At 36.4% G+C, this 23,252-nt stretch overlaps 1 protein-coding gene across 2 annotated transcripts in view; it reads left to right on the top strand.

Moving 5' to 3' along the window:
* Window positions 1–20,445, top strand: part of LOC103030582 (membrane-associated guanylate kinase, WW and PDZ domain-containing protein 3) — a 217,321-nt gene extending 196,876 nt beyond the window's left edge. Inside the window, exons 12-22 of one of the 2 annotated variants that reach the window (XM_049479185.1) lie at window positions 2,578–2,737; window positions 4,352–4,446; window positions 4,586–4,778; window positions 7,521–7,718; window positions 10,869–11,054; window positions 11,409–11,499; window positions 11,669–11,774; window positions 12,499–12,636; window positions 13,616–13,754; window positions 13,997–14,086; window positions 15,581–15,668. In XM_049479185.1, the coding sequence (XP_049335142.1) occupies window positions 2,578–2,737; window positions 4,352–4,446; window positions 4,586–4,778; window positions 7,521–7,718; window positions 10,869–11,054; window positions 11,409–11,499; window positions 11,669–11,774; window positions 12,499–12,636; window positions 13,616–13,754; window positions 13,997–14,049 (1,359 nt within the window). In that variant the 3' untranslated portion in view covers window positions 14,050–14,086; window positions 15,581–15,668. Of the gene's footprint in view, window positions 1–2,577; window positions 2,738–4,351; window positions 4,447–4,585; window positions 4,779–7,520; window positions 7,719–10,868; window positions 11,055–11,408; window positions 11,500–11,668; window positions 11,775–12,498; window positions 12,637–13,615; window positions 13,755–13,996; window positions 14,087–15,580 lie in introns of both variants that reach the window. The other variant, XM_049479184.1, reaches the window with a different exon arrangement.
* The last annotated feature ends 2,807 nt before the right edge of the window (window positions 20,446–23,252 follow it).

The raw sequence follows: 23,252 nt of genomic DNA, 5'->3' as shown, positions 1-23,252 counted from the left end.
CTCATCACTGCTAGTGTAACTTTGTTCAGCAAAGGCATCTGGTTTAATAGGGGATTAGGTAATTTAGCTTCCAAATCAGGGAGAAAATGGGCTAGAAATATATTATTTAAGAAAGAAAAAAAGAAAGAAAGAAAGAAAGACAATGCAACAAATAAAATCATATGAATAGATACAGGAGCCTCATTTTTTTGTTATTAAAACTTACAAACATGCTCACAGTTTATGCTACATAAATCATATTTGTTACATTCACATAAAAACAAGAAGCAGATCCCATTTCATTTCTGTCCACAACTATGTCTCATGAGTGCACAAATATGTTAATGTCCCAATCATTGCGGAATACAAAATGCACATCCTTGAGGAGTGGCAGAAAAAGATTTTGAAGAATGAAGACTGAGATTCTTCTGTAGGAATTTAAGCCGCATCGCTCTCATGCAAAAATCCTATATCCAATTTTAGGTGTTTTTCACTATTTGTTGTAAATTGAATCTGGCAGCTTGTGTCTACATTGGGCTGAAATTTAGTTTGAATAAACCAACAGAAATGCTCAACAATGATAAAATCCTTTAAAATTGACTTTTGTTGAAAGTTAAGAATGTTTGTTCCTTTCCTCTATACAACAGTGATGGTATCAATAACAAAGTCTGTAGATAGGAAACAGCTCAAACAGCAGCATAGCCACAATACTTTACTTTATTGATCTATGCATGTACACTTCCTTCCAATTCATAGGGCCTAACATTGGCAGTTAGAAGGCCTGAGTATTGAACCTACAAACCTCTGATCAATAAAACAGCGTTTTAACCACTGAGCCGTCACTACCCTCAGGTCTCCAGTAGCTCAAGATCAAAAATGGAATTCTTCCTCTGTATTTAACTCATCCATTGCAGCGAATACTAGGGCTGTATAAAAATATTGATATACTATATTAAAGCATCTCAACACTATGTTTTGCAGTACTGTATCAATTCTCAAAAACACAGCATGACGCCATATTTTTATGGTTTACATGCAAAGGTTGGTGGTGGACAATGATTAATTTTGGGTTATGTTTAACCCTCTAGGGTTGACTAACGTGTGAACATATCAGATATGATGTTTTTCGACTGTTTCTATTGGTATTTACTAGGGGTGTCACGATTCTCTAAATCCTCGATTCGATTTTATTTCCGATTTTAGGGTCACGATTCGATTCTCGATTTTCTTTTTCCTTTTTTTTACAGCAGAGAGGCTTATTTCAAAAGGTGGGCTTGATATAAGTGATGCAAAGTGATAAAGTGTAATACACCACAGAAGGCACTAATGGTCACATTTAAATAATTTAATTAAGATATATATGTAATGTCATCTAGTGGCTTTTTTTGGTAACAGCAGTGTGCGCATAACAAAATAAATAATAAAAAATACAGGAACAGTCATGTACAAAATAATAGAACAATTAGAGTCTTAACAAACTGAACTCTATCCTACTATAACAGTTAAACATGAAAAATTTGACTTGAGAATGACAAGTTCTTTTCTTTAACAAAGATATATTATTAACTTTATCTGAGAGAAAGATGCTGCTTAAGGTACCAAAACTATTCACATATTTGAGGCTAGACAAAACAACTGTTATTTTTATATATATTTTTTTAAGTTTTTCTTTAAGGAGATGAGAATGTCCACATTCTCTGGAGAAAGGGCTGCTCTTTGAACAGTCACAATGCGGCTACAGTGTGCTGCGCCATTTGTGTAGCGAGCTTCAATCCTCTTTTTGACTTCGAGGCTCGAGACCATGAAATAATTTCGATCGATTTCGATAAAATATCGCAATCGTGACACCCCTAGTATTTACGATATTAGCTTGAACTCAGATGAACTTATAGTCATGAATGAATGAATAGGGATGACATTTTCAGAACTAAAAACATTGGTTTGTATTTTTGTTCAACATTGATAAAAATAGTGAGTTGGTGTGTTTATTAAGAAGTCGTGGTTACAATATGCGATTTTTGCCCAGACCTTACCTCCTATACTATATGTTGAGTTTTGGCCTCATGGTTGCATCTGAGCACAATAATCTGGTTGTGTATATTGGTTAGCAACTCAATGTGAACGTGTCTTCTTAAGAACCAATATAAACTGAGCACAAAAACTAAACTTAAGAAGTATTTTCTCTTCAGCTACTTGCTTATACGTTTCATGCTCACGTGTTTGAACTACCATTGTATGAAGCAGAAGTTGACTCTCCTTAAACACTTTCTTGATTCAATTTTAAGTTCCAGCTTAAATTATGTAGTGTCTACACTGTACTGCACTAATACCAAAAATATTGAATATGAAAATATAAGATGCTAACATCAAGCTAATGTACATCAACCTAAAAGACCCAAACTGCTTTTATATTTTTTTTTTTGTTTGTGGGCACAACAGAATGGGTACAACAGTCAGATAAACTCAGACACTGTAAGATACCCAGTTTATAATCTTTATAATGTGCTATAACTTTAACAATCATGTAGTGTAGGGAGCGAGGGTGGGAGTGATTTATTCAGTCTTGTCATGACAGTGTTCTCTTCTTCTCCCTTTCAGAGACAGGAAATGAGCACCAGTCTGGAGGCTCTGGATCGCTGCCATGACGTTGGAGCTCCCCAGGCACTCACATACTACTCAAGCACGTTGCCCTGTAGCTCACCCAGACGAGACACCTCCCTCCACCGAACCAAACCCAAAGCAACAGTGGACACCACCTGTGAGTCTGAGGGCATTAATGTTTTCTTTAATGTTGGAGTGGTACATGCAGGGCAGTGTGAAGCAAAATACCCTGCTGAAAAAGAGCAGCTTAACACCAGATTTTGCTGTTAGCTGGTTTTAGATGGACCAAGCTGGTCCTAAATGGTCAAGGTGGTCGAAAACCTGGCAAAACATACAGTCTGCTGGTAAGTGAGCTGGATAAGCAGGTTGACCAGCTTAACTCTTTACCTGCACAGGGTATTTTTTTATGAGTTAGATGGCTGTGTGTTTGTTGTTAACATTGTGGCCAAAGAGGAATTTCTATACAGTGAACTATTTCACATCCAAATTCTCTATAGTCAAGGGGCTCCAAGTGGTCCAGTTGTCTAAAGTACTGATACTATGATCGGGTGATCGCTTGGTTTGAATCCCGGTCATGCAGCTTGCCATCAGCTGCCGGAGCCCTGAGAGAGCACAATTGGCCTTTTTCTCTCTAGGTGGGTAGATGGTGCCATCACTCCAAAGGGTGATGTCGATCAGTACAAGACATCTGTGAGCTAATATATCAGAACCGAGTCGCTGCACTTTCCTCTGAGCGTGCACAAAAAGAGGTGGTGGCTGACTTCACATGTAATGGAGGAGGCATGTGCTTGTCTTCACCCTCCTTGTGTTGTGGCATCACTAGTAAAGGGGGATATATTGAGTAGCAATGGGACAATTGGACTAGCTGAAATGGGAGAAAAATCTAAATAATATAATATAATATATTAATAATAATAAAATAATAATAATAATAATATCTCTGTGTCGGTTAAATGAACATTTGGCTCACACTGGCACATTTCCAGAATGTTCTGTTTGCCAAAAAGCAATATGAACCTCTTTTAAACTGAACATCATGGACAATGTTCACTATTCTCTGCACAGCACCATCACCAGGCAGTGGAGTTCTTTCAGTGGCAGACTGCTGTCCCAGTCCTGCTACACAAACAGACTCAGGAAGTCTTTTGTCCCTCAGGCCATAAGACTGTTCAACTCCTCTCAGCACAGCAAAATAAAAACTCTGTGACACTTTTTCATTCTGCAGATACACACCCACATCTCTGCAGATACACCCGCTGAGATGCCCTATTATATCATTTTTGTTGTTTTAGCCTTTTCTGCAGTACTAGTTCATTTACTGTCCTCTGTTTACATCTTTACAAAGATGTCTATCCTGTTATTTATTACTGTATATTATTTTAAACATATATACAATAATACAATTGCCCATATTTAGAGCAAACATCTAATTCCTGTCCATTTGCAACTATACATTATTAATAGCAACATTATTTGCAATAAATGTGACTAAACTTTAAACTGCCATGACGATGTATAAGTAAGGCATTTGAATGTCTCATGAGTTCAGCAGGAATTATAGCTTTATTATATGTTACATGTTTAGGGTTGCAATCACATGAGACAGTTTGAGCAGTGCAAGCAGTTCAAATCACAAATACACATAGTATTTTAAGTCTTTGTTAACTATTTACCATAATATAAATAAAGCCATTAAATAGGCTTAACATTTTAAAACATATTGCTTGTTTTTTTTGTTTTTTTAATGCATGTTGTGTTTTTTTTTTCACAGTGCCTCAGTATAAAGAGCTGGATGTGTTTATAAAGAGAGACCAGGAGACAGGATTTGGCTTCCGTGTGCTTGGTGGGGAAGGACCTGAACAGCCAGTGAGTGCTCGTCTCTAGTCACTTGCTTTTGACCGTGGCTAACCCTAGATCTCCAGTATAGTCTGTTCCACATAAATATAGTATATTTAAAATGTGTTTCTGAGTTTTATTGATTTAAATACACTCCCTGTTCCTCCAGGTGTATATTGGAGCCATTATACCACAGGGAGCTGCAGAAAAGGATGGGCGTCTGTGGGCAGGGGATGAGCTGATGGGCATCGATGGTATCACAGTGAAGGGAAAATCTCACAAGCAGGTGCTGGATCTGATGACCAATGCTGCACGAAACGGACAGGTCCTGCTGTCTGTCCGCAGAAAAGTCATCTACAGGGGTGAGTTTAGAGGCTCATAAATATATTTGGCACTATCTTTTATAGCACGTAAGTTAGGATTTCTAATTAAAGTCTGAAGGCCCGTTTACATCTGGCAATAACTTGTGTTTTGTATCTGAATAGTATCTTGATATATAGTACTTTTATTCTGCATACACTTATCATTAAAATGTGTCAAAAGTGTGACTTGAGGAGATCCAACTGTATTATTTATTTTAGAGGTGTCTGAAAGTATAATTACTTCAGTACTGTATTTAAGTACTAAAATGATGTATCTGTATCTACTTCACTACTGTACTTAAGTACTAACATACTGTATCTGTATCTACTGGAGTATTATTTTTACTTCACTACTGTACTTAAGTACTAAAATACTGTATCTGTATCTACTGGAGTATTATTTTTACTTCACTACTGTACTTAAGTACTAAAATGTTGTATCTGTATCTACTGGAGTATTATTTTTACTTCACTACTGTACTTAAGTACTGAAATGCTGCATCTGCATCTACTGGAGTATTATTTTTACTTTACTCCTGTACATAAGTACTAAAATGCTGTATCTGTTTCTACTGGAGTATTATTTTTACTTCACTACTGTATTTAAGTACTAAATACTGTATCTGTATCTACTGGAGTATTATTTTTACTTTACTCCTGTACATAAGTACTAAAATGCTGTATCTGTATCTACTGGAGTATTATTTTTACTTCACTACTGTACTTAAGTACTAAAATGCTGTATCTGTATCTACTGGAGAAGTATTTTTACTTCACTACTGTATTTAAATACTAAAATGCTGTATCTGTATCTACTGGAGAAGTATTTTTACTTCACTACTGTATTTAAATACTAAAATGCTGTATCTGTATCTACTGGAGAAGTATTTTTACTTCACTACTGTATTTAAATACTAAAATGCTGTATCTGTATCTACTGGAGAAGTATTTTTACTTCACTACTGTATTTAAATACTAAAATGCTGTATCTGTATCTACTGGAGAATTAGTTTACTTCACTACTGTACTTAAGTACTAAAATGCTGTATCTGTTTCTACTGGAGTATTATTTTTACTTCACTACTGTATTTAAGTACTAAATACTGTATCTGTATCTACTGGAGTATTATTTTTACTTCACTACTGTATTTAAATACTAAAATGCTGTATCTGTATCTACTGGAGTATTATTTTTACTTCACTACTGTACTTAAGTACTAAAATGCTGTATCTGTTTCTACTGGAGTATTATTTTTACTTCACTACTGTATTTAAGTACTAAATACTGTATCTGTATCTACTGGAGTATTATTTTTACTTTACTACTGTACATAAGTACTAAAATGCTGTATCTGTATTTACTGGAGTATTATTTTTACTTCACTACTGTACTTAAGTACTAAAATGCTGTATCTGTTTCTACTGGAGTATTATTTTTACTTCACTACTGTATTTAAGTACTAAATACTGTATCTGTATCTACTGGAGTATTATTTTTACTTCACTACTGTATTTAAATACTAAAATGCTGTATCTGTATCTACTGGAGAAGTATTTTACTTCACTACTGTATTTAAATACTAAAATGCTGTATCTGTATCTACTGGAGTATTATTTTTACTTCACTACTGTACTTAAGTACTAAAATGCTGTATCTGTTTCTACTGGAGTATTATTTTTACTTCACTACTGTATTTAAGTACTAAATACTGTATCTGTATCTACTGGAGAAGTATTTTTACTTCACTACTGTACTTAAGTACTAAAATGCTGTATCTGTTTCTACTGGAGTATTATTTTTACTTCACTACTGTATTTAAGTACTAAATACTGTATCTGTATCTACTGGAGTATTATTTTTACTTCACTACTGTATTTAAGTACTAAATACTGTATCTGTATCTACTGGAGTATTATTTTTACTTCACTACTGTATTTAAGTACTAAATACTGTATCTGTTTCTACTGGAGTATTATTTTTACTTCACTACTGTATTTAAGTACTAAATACTGTATCTGTATCTACTGGAGTATTATTTTTACTTCACTACTGTACGTAAGTACTAAAATGTTGTATCTGTAAAAGTATAATTTTACTTCAGTACTGTACATAAGTACTGTACTTTACTTTCAGTACTTCAGTACTACATTTTAGAATAAACTACTTGCAATACTTAAGTACAAAAATTGCTGAATACTTTAGTACTTCCACTTGAATGTGGATCATAAATAACATCTCAACTTCTGCTCATCACTTTTTTGAAAAATCACTTGTACATTTACTTAAGTCTGGTTCTCTAGTACTTTGCACATGCACGTGTACACAGGCCTTGTATTTGACACATGGGGCTAAGAGGAATGTTTGGGGGTTTATAATACTGTAAAACAATACAGTGTTTTGCGTTCCTATGATCAGAAAATGGACAAGTGAAATCTGAACATGATCTGATTAGCAAAAAAGCATGTTAATGCCAAGTGTAAACAGTGAATGAGTTATTTCCAGACTCCAGCTGAGGTCAAGTTTATTTAGTTTTCTCCATATGATATGAAGCAAAAATCTGGCAGCAAATATTTGTATAAATGCCAAATACAAAGAACCAGTAACAACACATATTCCGGGCTAAACACCAGCAAGTGTTAAAGTGTTTTCACAGCTAATAGACACTTTATATTTATTTTTGTTGCTATCATATATCATATAAATATGCAAGTTTTATGTCACTATATGTGTTTCCTTCACAGATGTGGGAGATAATGATGATGAGGATGATGGGGTGCAGAGTGTGGCTCCAGTGCTGGTCAATGGCTCTCCCAGACCCCCACGCATTCAAGTGCCAAGTGTCCTGGACCATGAATCTTTTGATATTACACTCCATCGTAAAGACAGTGAAGGCTTCGGCTTCGTCATCCTCACTTCAAAAAGCAAGCCCCCGCCTGGAGGCAAGTAAACAATAAAGTGCTTTCTTATTACTCTGATTAGTGCTTTAGTACTCAAGTCCGATCAATGCACTTTTCAGAAGAAACATTCAGCAGAATGTAAATTCTGCCACGTTTTAATAACAGAGACCTCAGGAACCACAACTGATTTTTTCAGACATTTGGCAAAAAAGGAGAGATAAGTACAAACTAGCAAAATAACTAATGCTAGCAGCGAACTAACTAACATACTGATGTTATCGGAGAGAGCACAGAACTTAGGGACGAGCTAGCTAACCTTAGCAACAAGCTAGCTAACCTAAGCAAAAGCTAGGTAACCTTAGCAATGAGCTAGCTAACTTTAGCAACAAGCTAAAGCTAACCTTAGTGACGAGATAGCTAAAACACTAATTTTACAGGGGAGAGAACTAAAGTTAGCGATGAGCTAGCTAACCTTAGCGACAAGCTAGCTAACCTAAGCAAAAGCTAGGTAACCTTAGCAATGAGCTAGCTAACTTTAGCAGCAAGCTAAAGCTAACCTTAGTGACGAGATAGCTAAAACACTAATTTTACAGGGGAGAGAACTAAAGTTAGCGATGAGCTAGATAACCTTAGCGACAAGCTAGCTAACCTTAGCAAAAGCTAGCTAACCTTAGCAACGAGCTAGCTAACTTTAGCAACAAGCTAGCTAACCTTAGTGATGAAATAGCTAAAACACTAATGTTACCGGGGAGAGAACTGAAGCTAGCATTGAGCTAGCTAACCTTAACTACAAGCTAGCTAACCTTAGCAAAAGCTAGCTAACCTTAACTACAAGCTAGCTAACCTAAGCAAAAGCTAGGTAACCTTAGCAATGAGCTAGCTAACTTTAGCAACAAGCTAAAGCTAACCTTAGTGACGAGATAGCTAAAACACTAATTTTACAGGGGAGAGAACTAAAGTTAGTGATGAGCTAGCTAACCTTAGCGACAAGCTAGCTAACCTAAGCAAAAGCTAGGTAACCTTAGCAATGAGCTAGCTAACTTTAGCAACAAGCTAAAGCTAACCTTAGTGACGAGATAGCTAAAACACTAATTTTACAGGGGAGAGAACTAAAGTTAGCGATGAGCTAGATAACCTTAGCGACAAGCTAGCTAACCTTAGCAAAAGCTAGCTAACCTTAGCAACGAGCTAGCTAACTTTAGCAACAAGCTAGCTAACCTTAGTGACGAAATAGCTAAAACACTAATGTTACCGGGGAGAGAACTGAAGCTAGCATTGAGCTAGCTAACCTTAACTACAAGCTAGCTAACCTTAGCAAAAGTTAGCTAACCTTAGCGACGAGCTAGCTAGCTTTAGCAACAAGCTAGCTAACCTTAGTTATGAGTTACGAAAAATATAATCTAACGAATTACAAAAAATAAAAACGAAATTCTTCACAGAACCAAAGAAAATTACTAAAACATATAATACTGAAAAAAAAACGGAAAAAACGCGTCTGGGGATGGAGTTAAACAAACCAAGCCACACTCAAAGGAAATATGTATATATAAACAAAACAAAATAATGGACAAAAACAACAATCTAATGACCGTTAAAATGGTATTAATATAACAGTTTCACCAAAAGAGAATAGAGCTTAGATCGGCCCAAAATATCCGACCCGACCCAGCCGGAGCCCGTGCACGTTCTGCCCAAGCCCGAACCATGAACTGTCTGTTTTCGGGCTGATTGAATGAGTGAAATATAATCAGAATTATGTTAATTAACACTGAAACATAGCATAAAACTATTATTTAATTAAAATGATTTTTAAGAACAGCTACACACAATGCTGCAAGTCAAACGAGGAGGCGTTCACGTGCCCCCAGAGCTACGTGATTACATTTTTCATTTTATTATAGTTTCATTCAGTAAGTTTTAATTTGTTTTTAGGGTGGGCTTGCTAGTTTTTATTAGTTTTCACACATCTCATCAGAGAGATCAATCTAATAAACGTGAGAGAAAAAGAGAGAGAGAGAAAGAGAGAGAGATATTTGCTTGTTCTGGTGTGAGCTACTCACAGGTAAATGTTCTCACATACTGAATCTCCTGTTTCTCTTTCATCTGCCTTGCGCTCATATTGTAATCCCATACATAGTTCTGCAGATTTTCAGTGTTTTCTGTCGTATTTTGCGGCTACACCGCCCGCTGTACAACTCCGCTGTACAACAGCTCTTATAAATAAATTAAACACGAAAATTCAGTAATTTTAGTTCGTTTTAGTTTACAATAATAATTGGTTATTTAGCAATATTGTGATTATCACACCAGAGCTTTATATAAAATAAAAATAGGAGCCCGATTTTGGGACGGTCTTTGGGTCAGGTCGGGTTCGGGCAGAGAATCTAAGCTCTAAAAGAGAAAGCAGCAGCACCACAAAAACCGGAGCAGCTAAAAAGAGCTTAACTTCCTTAAATCGGAACTTGGCCTGTCCAGGGCAATCACTGAATTGATTAGAGCAGCAAATCGTCACAATTGTGCCTCACTTCACCACGCCAAAACAGGCACAGCGGCCAGAAGCTCAAGTTCACCGGAAAGAAGAGCGGTTAACCAGGGCAAACCAAAGTTACAACAAAAAAAAAGTTCATAGAGGCTAAAGTAACGTGCAGTAACGGGGTGTCGGAAATGGTAACGGCGTTATAGTTACAGTCAGAGTAATCAGTTAGATTACTCGTTACTGAAAAAAGTAACGGTGTTAGTAACGCCGTTAGTTTTAACGCCGTTACTCCCAACACTGGCTATGAGGTAGCTAACACACTATTGTTACTGGGGAGAGAACTAAAGCTAGCGATGAGCTAGCTAACCTTAGTAATGAGCTAGCTCAAATACTGAAGTTACCGGGAAGAGAATTAAAGCTAGTGACGAGCTGTTTGAGGGAAAATTGTGATTGTTTTTTTTACATTTTATAATAAAAAATGAATATAGTTTGATTCAGTTGACTTTATGTGGTGACTTCTGATTAGTTTTTAGAAGTGACACAGATTAGGCATAATTTTGATAAATAGAAAATATACTTTAATGTTTTTATTTTAAAATTTTAGTCTGGTCTTGGTCTCCGTCTTTCCTGGTCTCGGTCTGAAAGCTCTATAACTACGTTCTCCAGGTGATGTATTTAGTACTGAGCAGTGTGTGTGTGTGTGTTTCTGTTTCCAGTAATTCCTCATAAGATCGGCCGTATCATTGAGGGAAGCCCAACAGACCGGTGCGGTCTACTGAGCGTCGGGGATCGTATATCTGCTGTTAATGGCCAGTCCATCATAGAGCTTTCTCACAATGACATTGTGCAGCTTATCAAAGACGCCGGCCACACTGTCACTCTCACAGTGGTTCCTGAGGATGGTGAGTGAGCTTTCAGACATCAGTATCCTTAAAAGACTCAGTCAGATGTCTGAAGTCTGACTGAAAATCATTCACTTTGGTTACTTTCTTTTCTAGCATTCCATAAAGGCAATAAACACTGAGGTTAGTTTAGCAGAAAACTAACCTTACTCCACCTCTAATGAACTAATTAATCTCATGTGATATCAGTGTGGGTTAATTAACACAGCACAGCTGTTGTATGTCAGGCGTATTGTGCTTTGATCTCATTTTAATCATAATTGTCTCTTTACATTAAAGATTGGAATCATTTATTTAGGATGTCACCTTTGTAATCAATTATTAGAAATACTTCTCTTTTCATTGGATATCCAGAATACAAAGGCCCGCCCTCGGGAGCCAGCTCAGCCAAACAGAGTCCCGCACCACAGCACAGGACACTGAAATCCACCACACAGGAGGAGAGGTATTATCCCAAAATGCACTTAACAATACAGACATGTTAATCAAATAAATATGTTTATATAGTTTTTTTGTGTAATACAGGTTAACACCTAACAAATCAAATGCTAGTACTGTTTTGTTGTTTTTGATGTAGTGTTGGTGTGGACGTAGTTCTGTTGTGTCACATGCAGGTATAACCTGGATATGGAGGAGATGAGGGATGAACTGGCCTGGGCAGAGTATAAAACGCTCCCCATTACTGAGAAAGGAACACTGTGTGTCACAGGATCCAAACAGGCAAGTGGCAAAACTACTGTTTACTAAACTAATTAATTTTTAAAATACACATGGCATAATTCTTCAACTATGTGCACAATTGGCTGTCTGTAAGTTAAATAAATAGATTTACAATATCAAATTTGTTTTCTACATTGTAATTTATTATTAAAGACATGAAAAAAAAATTAGGGAAAAAAATAATTTTTACATTTTTTAAAACCAATTTACGTTTTCCCAAATACTGTCAGTTCAAAACTTTAAAACATCTTTAATCCAGCTTTAATCATTCTAGACATTTCTAATTAGTGTTTGGGCACGGAATTATAATCTGATTATCAATTTTGGGCAAAAGTTGAAGATAATTGACAGGACAGGGCACTTCAGTGGGCCAATCAGATTTCAGCTTGGGCTAATGCCTCTGTGACCCTGCCCTTGACAGTTTTTTTAAATTGCTATAATGCTACGTTTTTGTAGCCAGCATATTACAATTAATAAAATATTCACAGTTCTCTCATAATTTGAAAAAAAAAAAATAGCAGCATTAAAGTAAACATATTTTCTTTTTTTCTGGTTTTGCCTGTGTTTTTCTGCACATAAGATATTCGACAAAGGCATGCTGTTCTCTGACACTGTTATTTTACTGGCAGCTAAGCAAAGTAATATGTGAAAAATAGGGACAGTTGTTATAAGCTGTGTGTACTGAATACTGAGCCTCTAATGTGTGGGTATTTGTGTTTCACAGGGCTGTATTTTAGTAGAGCTGGAGCGCGGCTCTCGAGGTTTCGGCTTCAGTCTGAGAGGAGGGACGGAGTATAATATGGGGCTCTATATCTTGCGATTGGCTGAGGATGGCCCTGCCCTTCTTGATGGCAGGATTCAAGTGAGTAGAGATAGAAGCTCTGAATCTGTTGCTGCACAGTTTGTGTTGGTCATCGTCTAGTTCTTTATCAGTGCTCACAGAATGCTGGTGGCTGGAGATTTCTGATTGGTTTGACTATTCTAATTCAAGTTCTATTGGAGATGTTTAAAATCTCCAGCAGCATTGCTGTGTCTGATCCACACAAATCACCATGTTAAAGTCAATGCAGTGCTGAGAATGATCTACCACCTAAATAATAGCTGTTCTGTGGTGGCTTCTCCTTAGCATTGAAAAACAGGGTGAAGGATGGGTAATAAAGTATGAAGAGAAACAGACTGCACTGGACTACAGCCTGTATTTATAGAACCATGAAGTGCCTCTATATGCTTGGTGAAGCTGATAAGATGGACAGTGAATGCAGTAACAATGTGATTGTAGAGAGGTGGCGATAATATTGTGAATTGATGGTGTATAATGTTCATAGAAAAGCACTGTTAAAAGAGTGCTACACTCTAAAGTAGCTGCAGATACCAATCCCTGATTTCCACTTGAACACTGTTATAAAATCAGTTTTGAAAAAGAGGAAATAGTTGAAATCCAAGCCAGCATTCTACAAATTGCATGGCCTAGAAATGATCCACTCAAAGGCGGATCCATAATTCAGACTGTGAATACGGCCAATGTTTGTTTGAATCCAGATTTTGCAGATTTAATTGAGTAGTCCTTCAAAACAGGTGGGAATAAAGTGTTTTTTGGATACATTTTGAAGTGTTTTTGGATACAGTTGCAAAACTCAGATTTCCTCATACCCAGACCATTACGGGACTAATGACAGCTCTCGAGAGACGGATGTGTAGACCAGGCTTTGATCATTTGTAGCAAAATAATGAGCTCCTAACTGGAAAAAAGACACTCCAAAAGTGTTGCTCCATTTTAGAACACATGCCTTGAAACATTATCTTTTCCAGGCGCTTCCTACAATGTGATTTTCTACTTGCAGGTTGGAGATCAGATAGTGGAGATCAATGGAGAGCCCACACAGGGGATCAGTCACACTAGAGCCATTGAACTGATTCAGGCTGGAGGCAACAAAGTACTGCTTCTTCTGAGACCTGGACAGGGACTCGTATCTGACAACAGTGAGTCTGTCTGTCTCTGTCTTGATTTATATCTCTGTTTGTTACTATTTCTCTTTCTCTTTTTACTCTTTGTCTGTGACACAAACAGACATGCCAGTACAAAGTAAATCGTGTATGAGTTGTTATCTTCTGATTGCTAACTGTTTTCTTTCTTTCTTTCTTTCTTTCTTTCTTTCTTTCTTTCTTTCTTTCTTTCTTTCTTTCTTTCTTTCTTTCTTTTCTATCTTGTTCTCTCATACTAGGTAGTGTAAGTTCCTCTGCTGTGTGCTACTACCCACAGGAGCACCATCACTAACAGTTTCTTTTCCTCTGGGCCGTCTTTTCTCACTTTGGTAATTCTGTTCCTTTTGTCCTCCCTTGGCTTCACTCACATCCCAACTTACAAAAAGGTTGCAAAGTGGTTTCCCACCCAAATATCAGTATTTTTTTGCCTTTTTCTATTTTCCTCTCAGATTTGCTGAATGGACAGTGAAGACAGAGACCCTTAAATTTGTAAAATAGACCAAAAACCCTTACTGACCAAAAACTCTCCTCAGAGCTCTTTAGATCCAGGCCTTTATTTTATTTTTTGATCCTTAATACTGTAATTAGTCACTGATTGTCCATTTAATTCTCACATATTCTAGTGATTACAAAATTCACGTCTGGAAACGTAGACCCTTCAATTCCTGGAAGGTGCAGAGGCATCACATGACACTAATTTATTATTAATTCAGAACTAAGGTTTTAGAAGTTTTTTTTTTATGATGTCACAGCAAAACATACCATATACCTGCACAGTAACATCATTATAATATAATAAAAAAAATCAGCAATTAATTAATCTCGCAAAACAGTTAGCCCCCAAGCTAACATCCTCCAATCATTACTGGTGAGTTCAGCTGCTAGTTAGCATTTAGCCGCTAGCTGCATTCTGTGCATTGTGAGTTAGCTGATAGGCTAATCTACTATTCTGTTCTTCAAAATAAAAGCCCTAATGCAGATAATATAAACAAAAAGATGTTTACAAATATAAATGACTGCACTGACTAACATAATAAATAACATTATGTTTTTTTTTACTTTATTTGGTCTGTTTTATTTTATTTTTGACTAAGTAAACTTTTGATCAAAATATAGTCAAATACCTGAATGCTGTTAATATTTCCATCTCCTTTTTAAGTGTTTTAAGCAGGGCTTGTATACGTTATTATTATATAGATGTTTCAGCTGTTAATGTAAAAATGTATTAGAGTGTGGTTAAAAAAAATAACCTCTATCGTGTGTGAGCATCTTCTGTAATACTATAATACTTCTATAATACTTCTTTAATAAGAGATTGTAAGAGATATACAGTATTTTCAGCATCTGTTACTGACGGATGTTCATTACATGGAGCTTTTAAGTATGTGCCATCATTTATTTGCTCAGATTAAATAATCACAGAGCCATTAATTAGATTTTTTAACACCTGAAAACCTTAAAATCCAAAATGTGACTAAGATAAAAAACATAATTTGCCAAAAAAAAAAAAAACGATTTTGTAGGGTCCAACAGCTACATTGCTGTGCCTGATATAACTGTACTAGCACAACCAGCCCAGCAACTATACCACGTCAGTGTCACTACTGTCTTAAGGATGGTCTGTGATGAAAATAGAGGAAAAAAATACAAAAAAAGGGTATTTGGTGGAATACTGCTTTGATGTCATTGCACATTCCCCTTAAACATCAAAAATGTTTTTTTTTTCTTTCAAATTTCGTAATATACTGTAAAATCCTTGTACACAGATTTTGACATATTATACTGATAAAAGTGTGTATTGTTTGTTTGTTTTCTCACTCCAGGCACTTCAGCAGCAGATCCAAAAGTCTCTTCACCTCTAAGCGCTTCTGGTGATGTTTTCCTCCCAGAGCCGTTGTCATCTGATGCTTCTGCCTTTTCATTCTGTTCACCCTGCCAACCGTCCTCACTCTCCTCTTGCTCGGCGAAGGTAAGCTCCTCCGCCCTCTCTCCAGAGCTTTCTCCAGAGCTTTCTCCACATTCCAAGACCAGCTTGTCATCACGCCACAAAGAACTCAACAAAGAGAGGGTCTCCAAGCATCGAGACCCTGAGTTTCCCACAGCCTCTGAGCCAAGACCTGTCAAGAGAAGTCAGTCTAGAGAGAACAGCATTAACCATGATGCTACAAGTGCAAGAAAAACTAATGAGAAAAAGCGTAACGATCCATCTAAAACCAAAGACTGCTCTCGCAACTCTCGCAACTCTCACAGATCTAAAGAGAGCCTATCAGAACCTGCACAAGAGCCCAGCATTCACAGGAAGTCCAGCAAACATCAGCAGAGTCACGCAGCACAAGATAAGTCAAATCAGGAAGATCAAGAAGCATCCATCCAGTATCCATCAGTGAAGGATACTGGAGGCAATCGGTCAAAAAGAACGTCTCGAAAGGAAGACAAGAAAGACAGCAGTGAGAAGGTGGAGAAGGACCATACGAGAGAGAGACGGAGAAGCAGCAAGAAAGAGGGCGTGGACAGAGAGAGAGCAGAACGAAAAGTACAAGAAGAAGAGAATTTGGCGAAAAAGATGGAGGCAGACGAGGAGGCGGAGCTAAAAAGTACCTTGAGAAGAAAGAAGCAATTACAGGAGGAGAAGAAAGACAGAGAATCCATCAAATCCAGAGAAAAGGAGAGCAAAGGTCATCACAAACATAAAGAAGAACATGAAGACGAGAAGAGAATTGAGAGGAGGAGGAGGAGGAGTAAAGAAGTGCAAAGTGGTTCAAAGAGGAAAAGTGAGGTGGAAAAAAGGGATATGCAGATTTACAATACGGAAACACAGCAAAGAGAGGACCGCAATGAAAGCGAGGAAGAGGAAGAGGAAGACTCACCAGAGAGCCCAACACTCAGCTCAGCACTCAGCAGCTCCATGCTCAGCATACAAGGGCAGACTGGCATTGGCCTCTGGAAGGTCCCGAGCTCTGCACGCATTCTCACCCGCGAGGAGGTGATGCGCGACTTTTACGGGTAGCTAAGGCACGCACATTCATTTGGGCATTGTGGATTGATTTGGAGCTGCTCCTCTCTTTGCTTTTCTTTCACCAGAAAATAAGTATGATTTGCTAATTTCACACTTAAACTGTCGTTTACAAGCTTGACCTACACATGCTACCCAGATAGTAGAATAGTAGATGAAGAATTGGCCTGAAACTCGTCATCAGCCATGTGGAATTGAGGCGAATATGGTTTCTACTCGGCAACCAGGGTGTTGGCACGTGCAGCTTGGGCCAATAATTCAATTATACTCAGCAACCGGGGTGTTGATACATCAGTCTGAAAATTAAATGAAGTGATTTTTGCTATCTGGGTAACGTCTTACGTGGCATGGTATACGATGGCTTTCACTGTGCCCTCTAAATTAAACCACTTGATGGGTGAAAACTTAAAAAAAAATGGACTTGCTGCTATTTTTGGACCTCAAGCAAAAGGCACCCAGTTTTGCCTGCCTTGCCTCAAATTTTGTCTCTGCATTTTGTGCCAATTGCCAACATTTTTTTTGCTCTCCATCACAATGCACTTCATCCATATGCAATGAAAGGGATCCACACTCCCTACCAGTCGCCAAAATAAAGAACAAACATCAGTTTGAGTTTTTCTAAATACCCTGTAATCATGTTCCCTGGACCCTGAAGAGTGTTCAATTATTGCATGCAAAAAAAAAACAAAAAAACATGACCCTCATCCCTCCAGTTGCTTTGTCGCATGCCTTTTTTTAACATGCCAGTAAAGGATGTCTTTCAACCAGACTCTAATATCCGACACAAGGAGGCTCAAGGCTAACTGTTTTCTCCAGCAACTAGCTTTACCAAGGACTTTTCTAGACTGTTCTCTGACTTTAACACGCCCGTATCCTTGATCTTCAAACCATATTATTGCAAACGACCAGAAACTTGTGCTTTAATATCTTCTTTGCCATTTGTATGGAACCTGTGTAAGTTACTGAAATATGTATATGAGCATAGAGACATGTAGCCATATCGAACCATTGAAAACGACGTGTAGAGTTCCAAAGTACCTAGTAAGCACCGTGGTAGATTTACCTTGTAGCAGCTACTTTTGACTCATCACGAGATCTAACGGTACGTGCAGGAGTGTCTGTAAATGTCACGTGATCTTGGGCACATCATTTTCTTGCACTTTCCCCAGATGTCCATCTCCAAACTGAATGCAAATGAAGGGGATGTAAGCATTCCGACACTTCGACTGATGGGAGAATATCATTATTTTTGGATGACTCTGTTTCATACTCATTCAGATGTCTCGGTGATCAGTGTAAATTATAAATCATAACTGTCAGGTAAAAAGTTTATATCTCCAAAATGGTTGTTTTACAGCTTATCTTTCAGCTCTTAAAGATTTTGGTAATATTTTGGTAGTTACCTTTGAAGGGTACATACAGAGGGGCTTCATAATGCATTCATACGCACTGAAAAATACATTTAGAAAGCAATACTTTAATATTTATGAGCATAATAGAATAAGACATGAAATAAATGAGACTGTGCATAGAAAACATGTATGCGTGTAGAATATCCAAAATGTGTATAAAGTTCATATTATATACATATGTTAAATTTAAATTTAAATATATCTAAAATACTATACATACATTCCCACCCCCAGCCCCCTCTTAATCTCACCAGGACATTGCTTGCCTTTTAAAAAGTATATGTTTCAGCCTCATGAAGGAATTTGAAGCCCTAAACCAAAGAGATGAGTCATATGATATTGTTTCATTTATAACATTATGAGCACTAATAATTATGAAGCATGATGCCTATAGGATATAGAGATTATGAGACATGTCTATCTATTAAATATGGATGGCATATAGTTCTGTGAATGATATTAAAGTCATCAGTCTAAAGTATTAGAACATGTTTTATCTAATTAACTTCATTAAGCAGATTGTATTGGACATAAGGTGACAAAATAAAGGTAAAAAATAATTAATACATTAATGAACTGTTTAAATTATCAGAGTGGCTAAAAAAACATTACAACAAATGAACATTATTTGTAACAAACACAAAAGTTACAAATAGAGCTTCATGCTTCTTACTAAATCTGAAATATATACACATATCAAAATTAATATTCTATTCAACATGTATGCATGTTATGTCAGTACTAGGGGTGGGCGATATGGCTCTAAAATAATATCACGATATTTCAGGGTATTTTTGCGATAACGATATACTTTGCGATATAGAAAAAACAGAAAAATAATTAATTAATTTCAGGAATATAGTATAAGAGTATAATCATAATGTGGCAAAATAAATAATATAGCATAAAAAAATATAATGCAGCAAATAATACTGCAGAATATTTAGTGCATGCATATAAACTGCAAACTAAAACAATTATACAATAAATACACCTAAAGCTTCACAGTAAATAATAGACTACTTTTAAGACCGAACAGCCCTATTATCACGATATGGATTTTTAATATCACGATATTTCTGTGTCACGATATATTGTATACGATATGATATTGCCCACCCCTAGTCAGTACAGCCTTATTTTTTAATGTCAAATTATGAGTACTGGCATACTGAAGCTCTTATATATGTACCCTTCATAAAAAGTGTTAAAAGAGCATTTCTATTGGTGCATTTATCTTAAAGCATGATGAAAAGCAACTGCTGGGTTCAAATTGTCAAAAAAAAGGAAACAAAAAAAATGCCAAAAATGGGGATGCAGACTTTTTATTCTTGACAGAGTCAAAATGAATTAGTATATATGCCAGCCCATAGTGAGTGGAAATTGAAAAATATGTTTTTCCTTATTCATTATTAATAATATTCCATGAATGATTCATTGTTGCTCATGAGAAAATGTTGTGTGTAGCATCATTAAGGGCTGATTTCAGCGGTACAGAGGTTCAGTGGTAGTTGTACTGTTTGATAGATGAACTATGGTTGGGTAGCTGACACACTCTATCAATACCAAAGGATTGGCGGCCATCTAGTGTGTGTTGTTCTCTGTGTGTGTGTGTCACGTAATTCACCTCAGGGTATGAACTGATGATGTGTACAGTAGTCGATGGTCATGTGTGATAGCGTAGACATATTCAAGTCATTCAGTGCCACGGCGTTTTGCTCTGTTCTGCAGCCAATAATCAATCACTAGAACTCGCCCGCTTCCGTTATTCACCAGTTATAAATGATATCGAGTTCAGCGATATCCCAACAGATCAGGTTTGGCACCACTTAATGTCAGGGACATCCAACTGAATTTTAGTTAAATGTGTTTTAGAAATGGACACAGTTTAAAAATAAAGTGAGATCACACCATGTTCCTCACCGAGTAGATTCAGCAACGTTCAAGCCACCGCTTTTAGAAATGTTGCAGAATGAAATGATGTGATCTCGCATCGTTTCATCACAGGTGGTGGAATCCTGAAGGTCTTATATGGTCTATATCATGTGGTCCAAGATGTAAATGTTTAAATATTGTACAGCACCTTTATAAATATGTTGTTGAGTGCTCTCTCAGAAGAACGAATAGAGATCTGTAAATTCGCTCCATTATTTTTGTATTTAAGTATTTAAAAGAAAAGATTTAAAGTGGATCAGATGCTAAGATAACCCTGTCCTGGTGTTCTATTCATGCACTGTAAAATAAAGGTTTATGGGAAAAGAGATGCAGCCTATTGATATTTTATTTTGTGTGTGTGTTTTAAGAATAAGAAAATTTTAAGAATTTTAAGCATTTTAAGAATTACTTAATTTTTCATGTTTTTAGGAGTTATTACAAGTCCTGAATAGTCCATGTAAATGAAAGTATCTGGTCTGAGTTTCTGGAAGTTCATGAACATGACTCATAAACAAGTTGAGGAAGTGTTACCCTGAACACTCTCTACCTGGTAGTACCATGCTTTTAGGAAACTGAGTGCTGAATATTATCAAACCAAACACTTCATTCCCTTTACTGGAAATGGGGAGGAATAAATAACATGACATTAATGAATATCCAAAGTTTCATTCTGAGGCAATTCACCTACAGCCAGTCATAAAAATGAATCAAAACTTTACTTTAACCTATGAAACCCTGCAAAACACCAAATAAATGATGAAAATAGATATTTAATTGTATTTAAATGTGAGAGTTTTAAACGTTTGCTCCATTAGATTCTAAGTATTAAGATCTGAAATATTATTAAGAGCAAATACGACACTACACATGATGTTTAACTTATGATTAAGTTATGTTATGTTATAAAGGGTCAGGTTATTTCTTTTTTTAGTCAGTTTTAAAAGTTCTGGGTTCTGATTCACATTTATGGCAAATCTATTGAATATTATTCTTTACATACAATATTTGAAACATCATCGAGTTCAAAAGTTCAAAATGAACATTCCTATGAACATTTTAGTGTTATTGCTGATTGGTTTATGGTTGACAAACAGTACCAGTCAATAGTAATCCAAACTATGAGCAAAAACATATGTAATTATTTAGTACATAAAAAAGTGCTAAAAAAATATATTTTAGATTATTCAAAGTACCACCTCTTGCTTAGATGACAGCTTTGCACATCTAAGCAAAATAGAATGGCTTTCAGTTAACAGCTGTGCTGAACTCAAGAGTCAAGACTTAATTACTCGAATTTTCTTGTCCTCTTAATGTGTTTGAGAGCATCAGTTGTAAAGTTGTAAGAGTTACAGGTATACAGTGAATAGCCCTACTTGAGTATTGTTCTAATCCAGAACATGGCAAGAACTATTCAACTAAGTAAAAAAACAAATGACTTTAAGATAAAATGAAGGTCAGTCAATCTAAAACATTTAAAGAACTTTGAAAGTATCCTCGAATGTAGTCACAAAAACCATTAAACATGTTATGATGAAACTGGCTCTCATCAGGATCACTCCAGGAAATTAAGAGCAAGAGTTACCTCTTTTGCACAAAATACATTTGTTAAGAGTTATCAGCCTCAGAAACCAAGTTAACAGCTCCCCAGAGCACCTGAGTATTTTGGTTTGTTTAACACGTTTAATTCACTACATGATTCCTTATGTGTCCCTTCATTGCCTGGATAACTTCGGTATTCATTTACAATGTAGGAAAAAAAGGAATAAATAAAAACATTAAGTGAAAAGATGTATCCTGTAAACTTTTGACTGGTACTGTGTCTCATGTGGGTTGTTTAATCATTTTTAAGCACAGAATGAATATTATAACATATTTAGAAATACTTCAGAAAGCTCCTTACTTCTTTTTGACCTATGGGTATCATCACTGTCCAATGGAAAATAAGTCTATTTTTTGTCCAAATTTAGTTTACTACATATTTTAAACACACAAACTGCCCCTTGCACTGTGCCAAAATTTCTCAATGAATGGACCAATAGAAATTCTTCAAAATGACCTGAAATAAAGTCTTTTTACATTGACTTCCATTGAAACATGATGTTTTGAAGATGCATGTTTTTCATTGGACAGCGACAATATGGTGTCTCCGTGTTGTCAGACAGATTAGTGAGATATTTTAAATATGCATTATTATCATGCAAATTGCCACTTAAACCCTGCTGGTTAATTAAGATGATAAATTATAATCAGTATAATATTTTAAATTGAGTTTTTATGTTAAAATGAGTCATTATGACTAGCAATTAGAGCTGATTTGATTATCTCATATCTTCACTTTACAAATGTCTGTCATTCATTTACTACAGTCAGTTTATATTAGTTATAGAATATATAACTTATAGAATAAACATTGTAAATGTGTTTAAAGCATATTTAGATTATCTACAGTATCTGGATGCTGGTGTGGTTTGAGGTTAACTGATCCTCCTCAGATCCAGATGAGATGTTGTGAATGCTCTACAGATGACTCACTCACGCTAGAGACGGGTCCACAGCGCACACGTCTCCACTGCCAACAGCGGACACAAAGCTGAGGAATTTCCAGCACACAATCCCTGTCCTCCTCCTGCAGCTCTGCACTTTACTGAACTCAACTCAACTTTGTAAATATCCAGTTCAGGGTCCGCAGACTCCCTTGTACACTATTTAAAAAAAAGATTATTTGATCTAAAGTGTGTGTGTATTTTCAGTCCTCTAATTGCATCTCAATTTTACATTATCTTAATTTTACAATATCTTAATTAAAAAATCATTTGCTTCAGGGTTCTGTGCACACACACACACACACACACACACACAGCCTGCTCCCTTTCCGCTCTGAAAAACTACAAAGCCAGAAGATTTAAATAACGTGTGACTAATTAAATTCATTCAGTCGAGGGCAGAATGGTCGCGAACAGTAACCATGACAGTGACAACGTCAAGCCAAGCTTTTACTGTAATTGCACAGCGAGACATCCAGCCCCGAGCCTACAGTGCCGACTATTTAACACATGAAACATATGGCTTTGGATAAAAAAGACCATACTGGGCTTGATTGAAGATAATCCATTAAGCTGCACATCCATATCCAAC

This window comes from Astyanax mexicanus, chromosome 5 (assembly GCF_023375975.1).
Source record: "Astyanax mexicanus isolate ESR-SI-001 chromosome 5, AstMex3_surface, whole genome shotgun sequence".
NCBI classification, from domain to species: domain Eukaryota; kingdom Metazoa; phylum Chordata; class Actinopteri; order Characiformes; family Acestrorhamphidae; genus Astyanax; species Astyanax mexicanus.
This window is presented reverse-complemented; position numbering and strand designations above follow the sequence as displayed.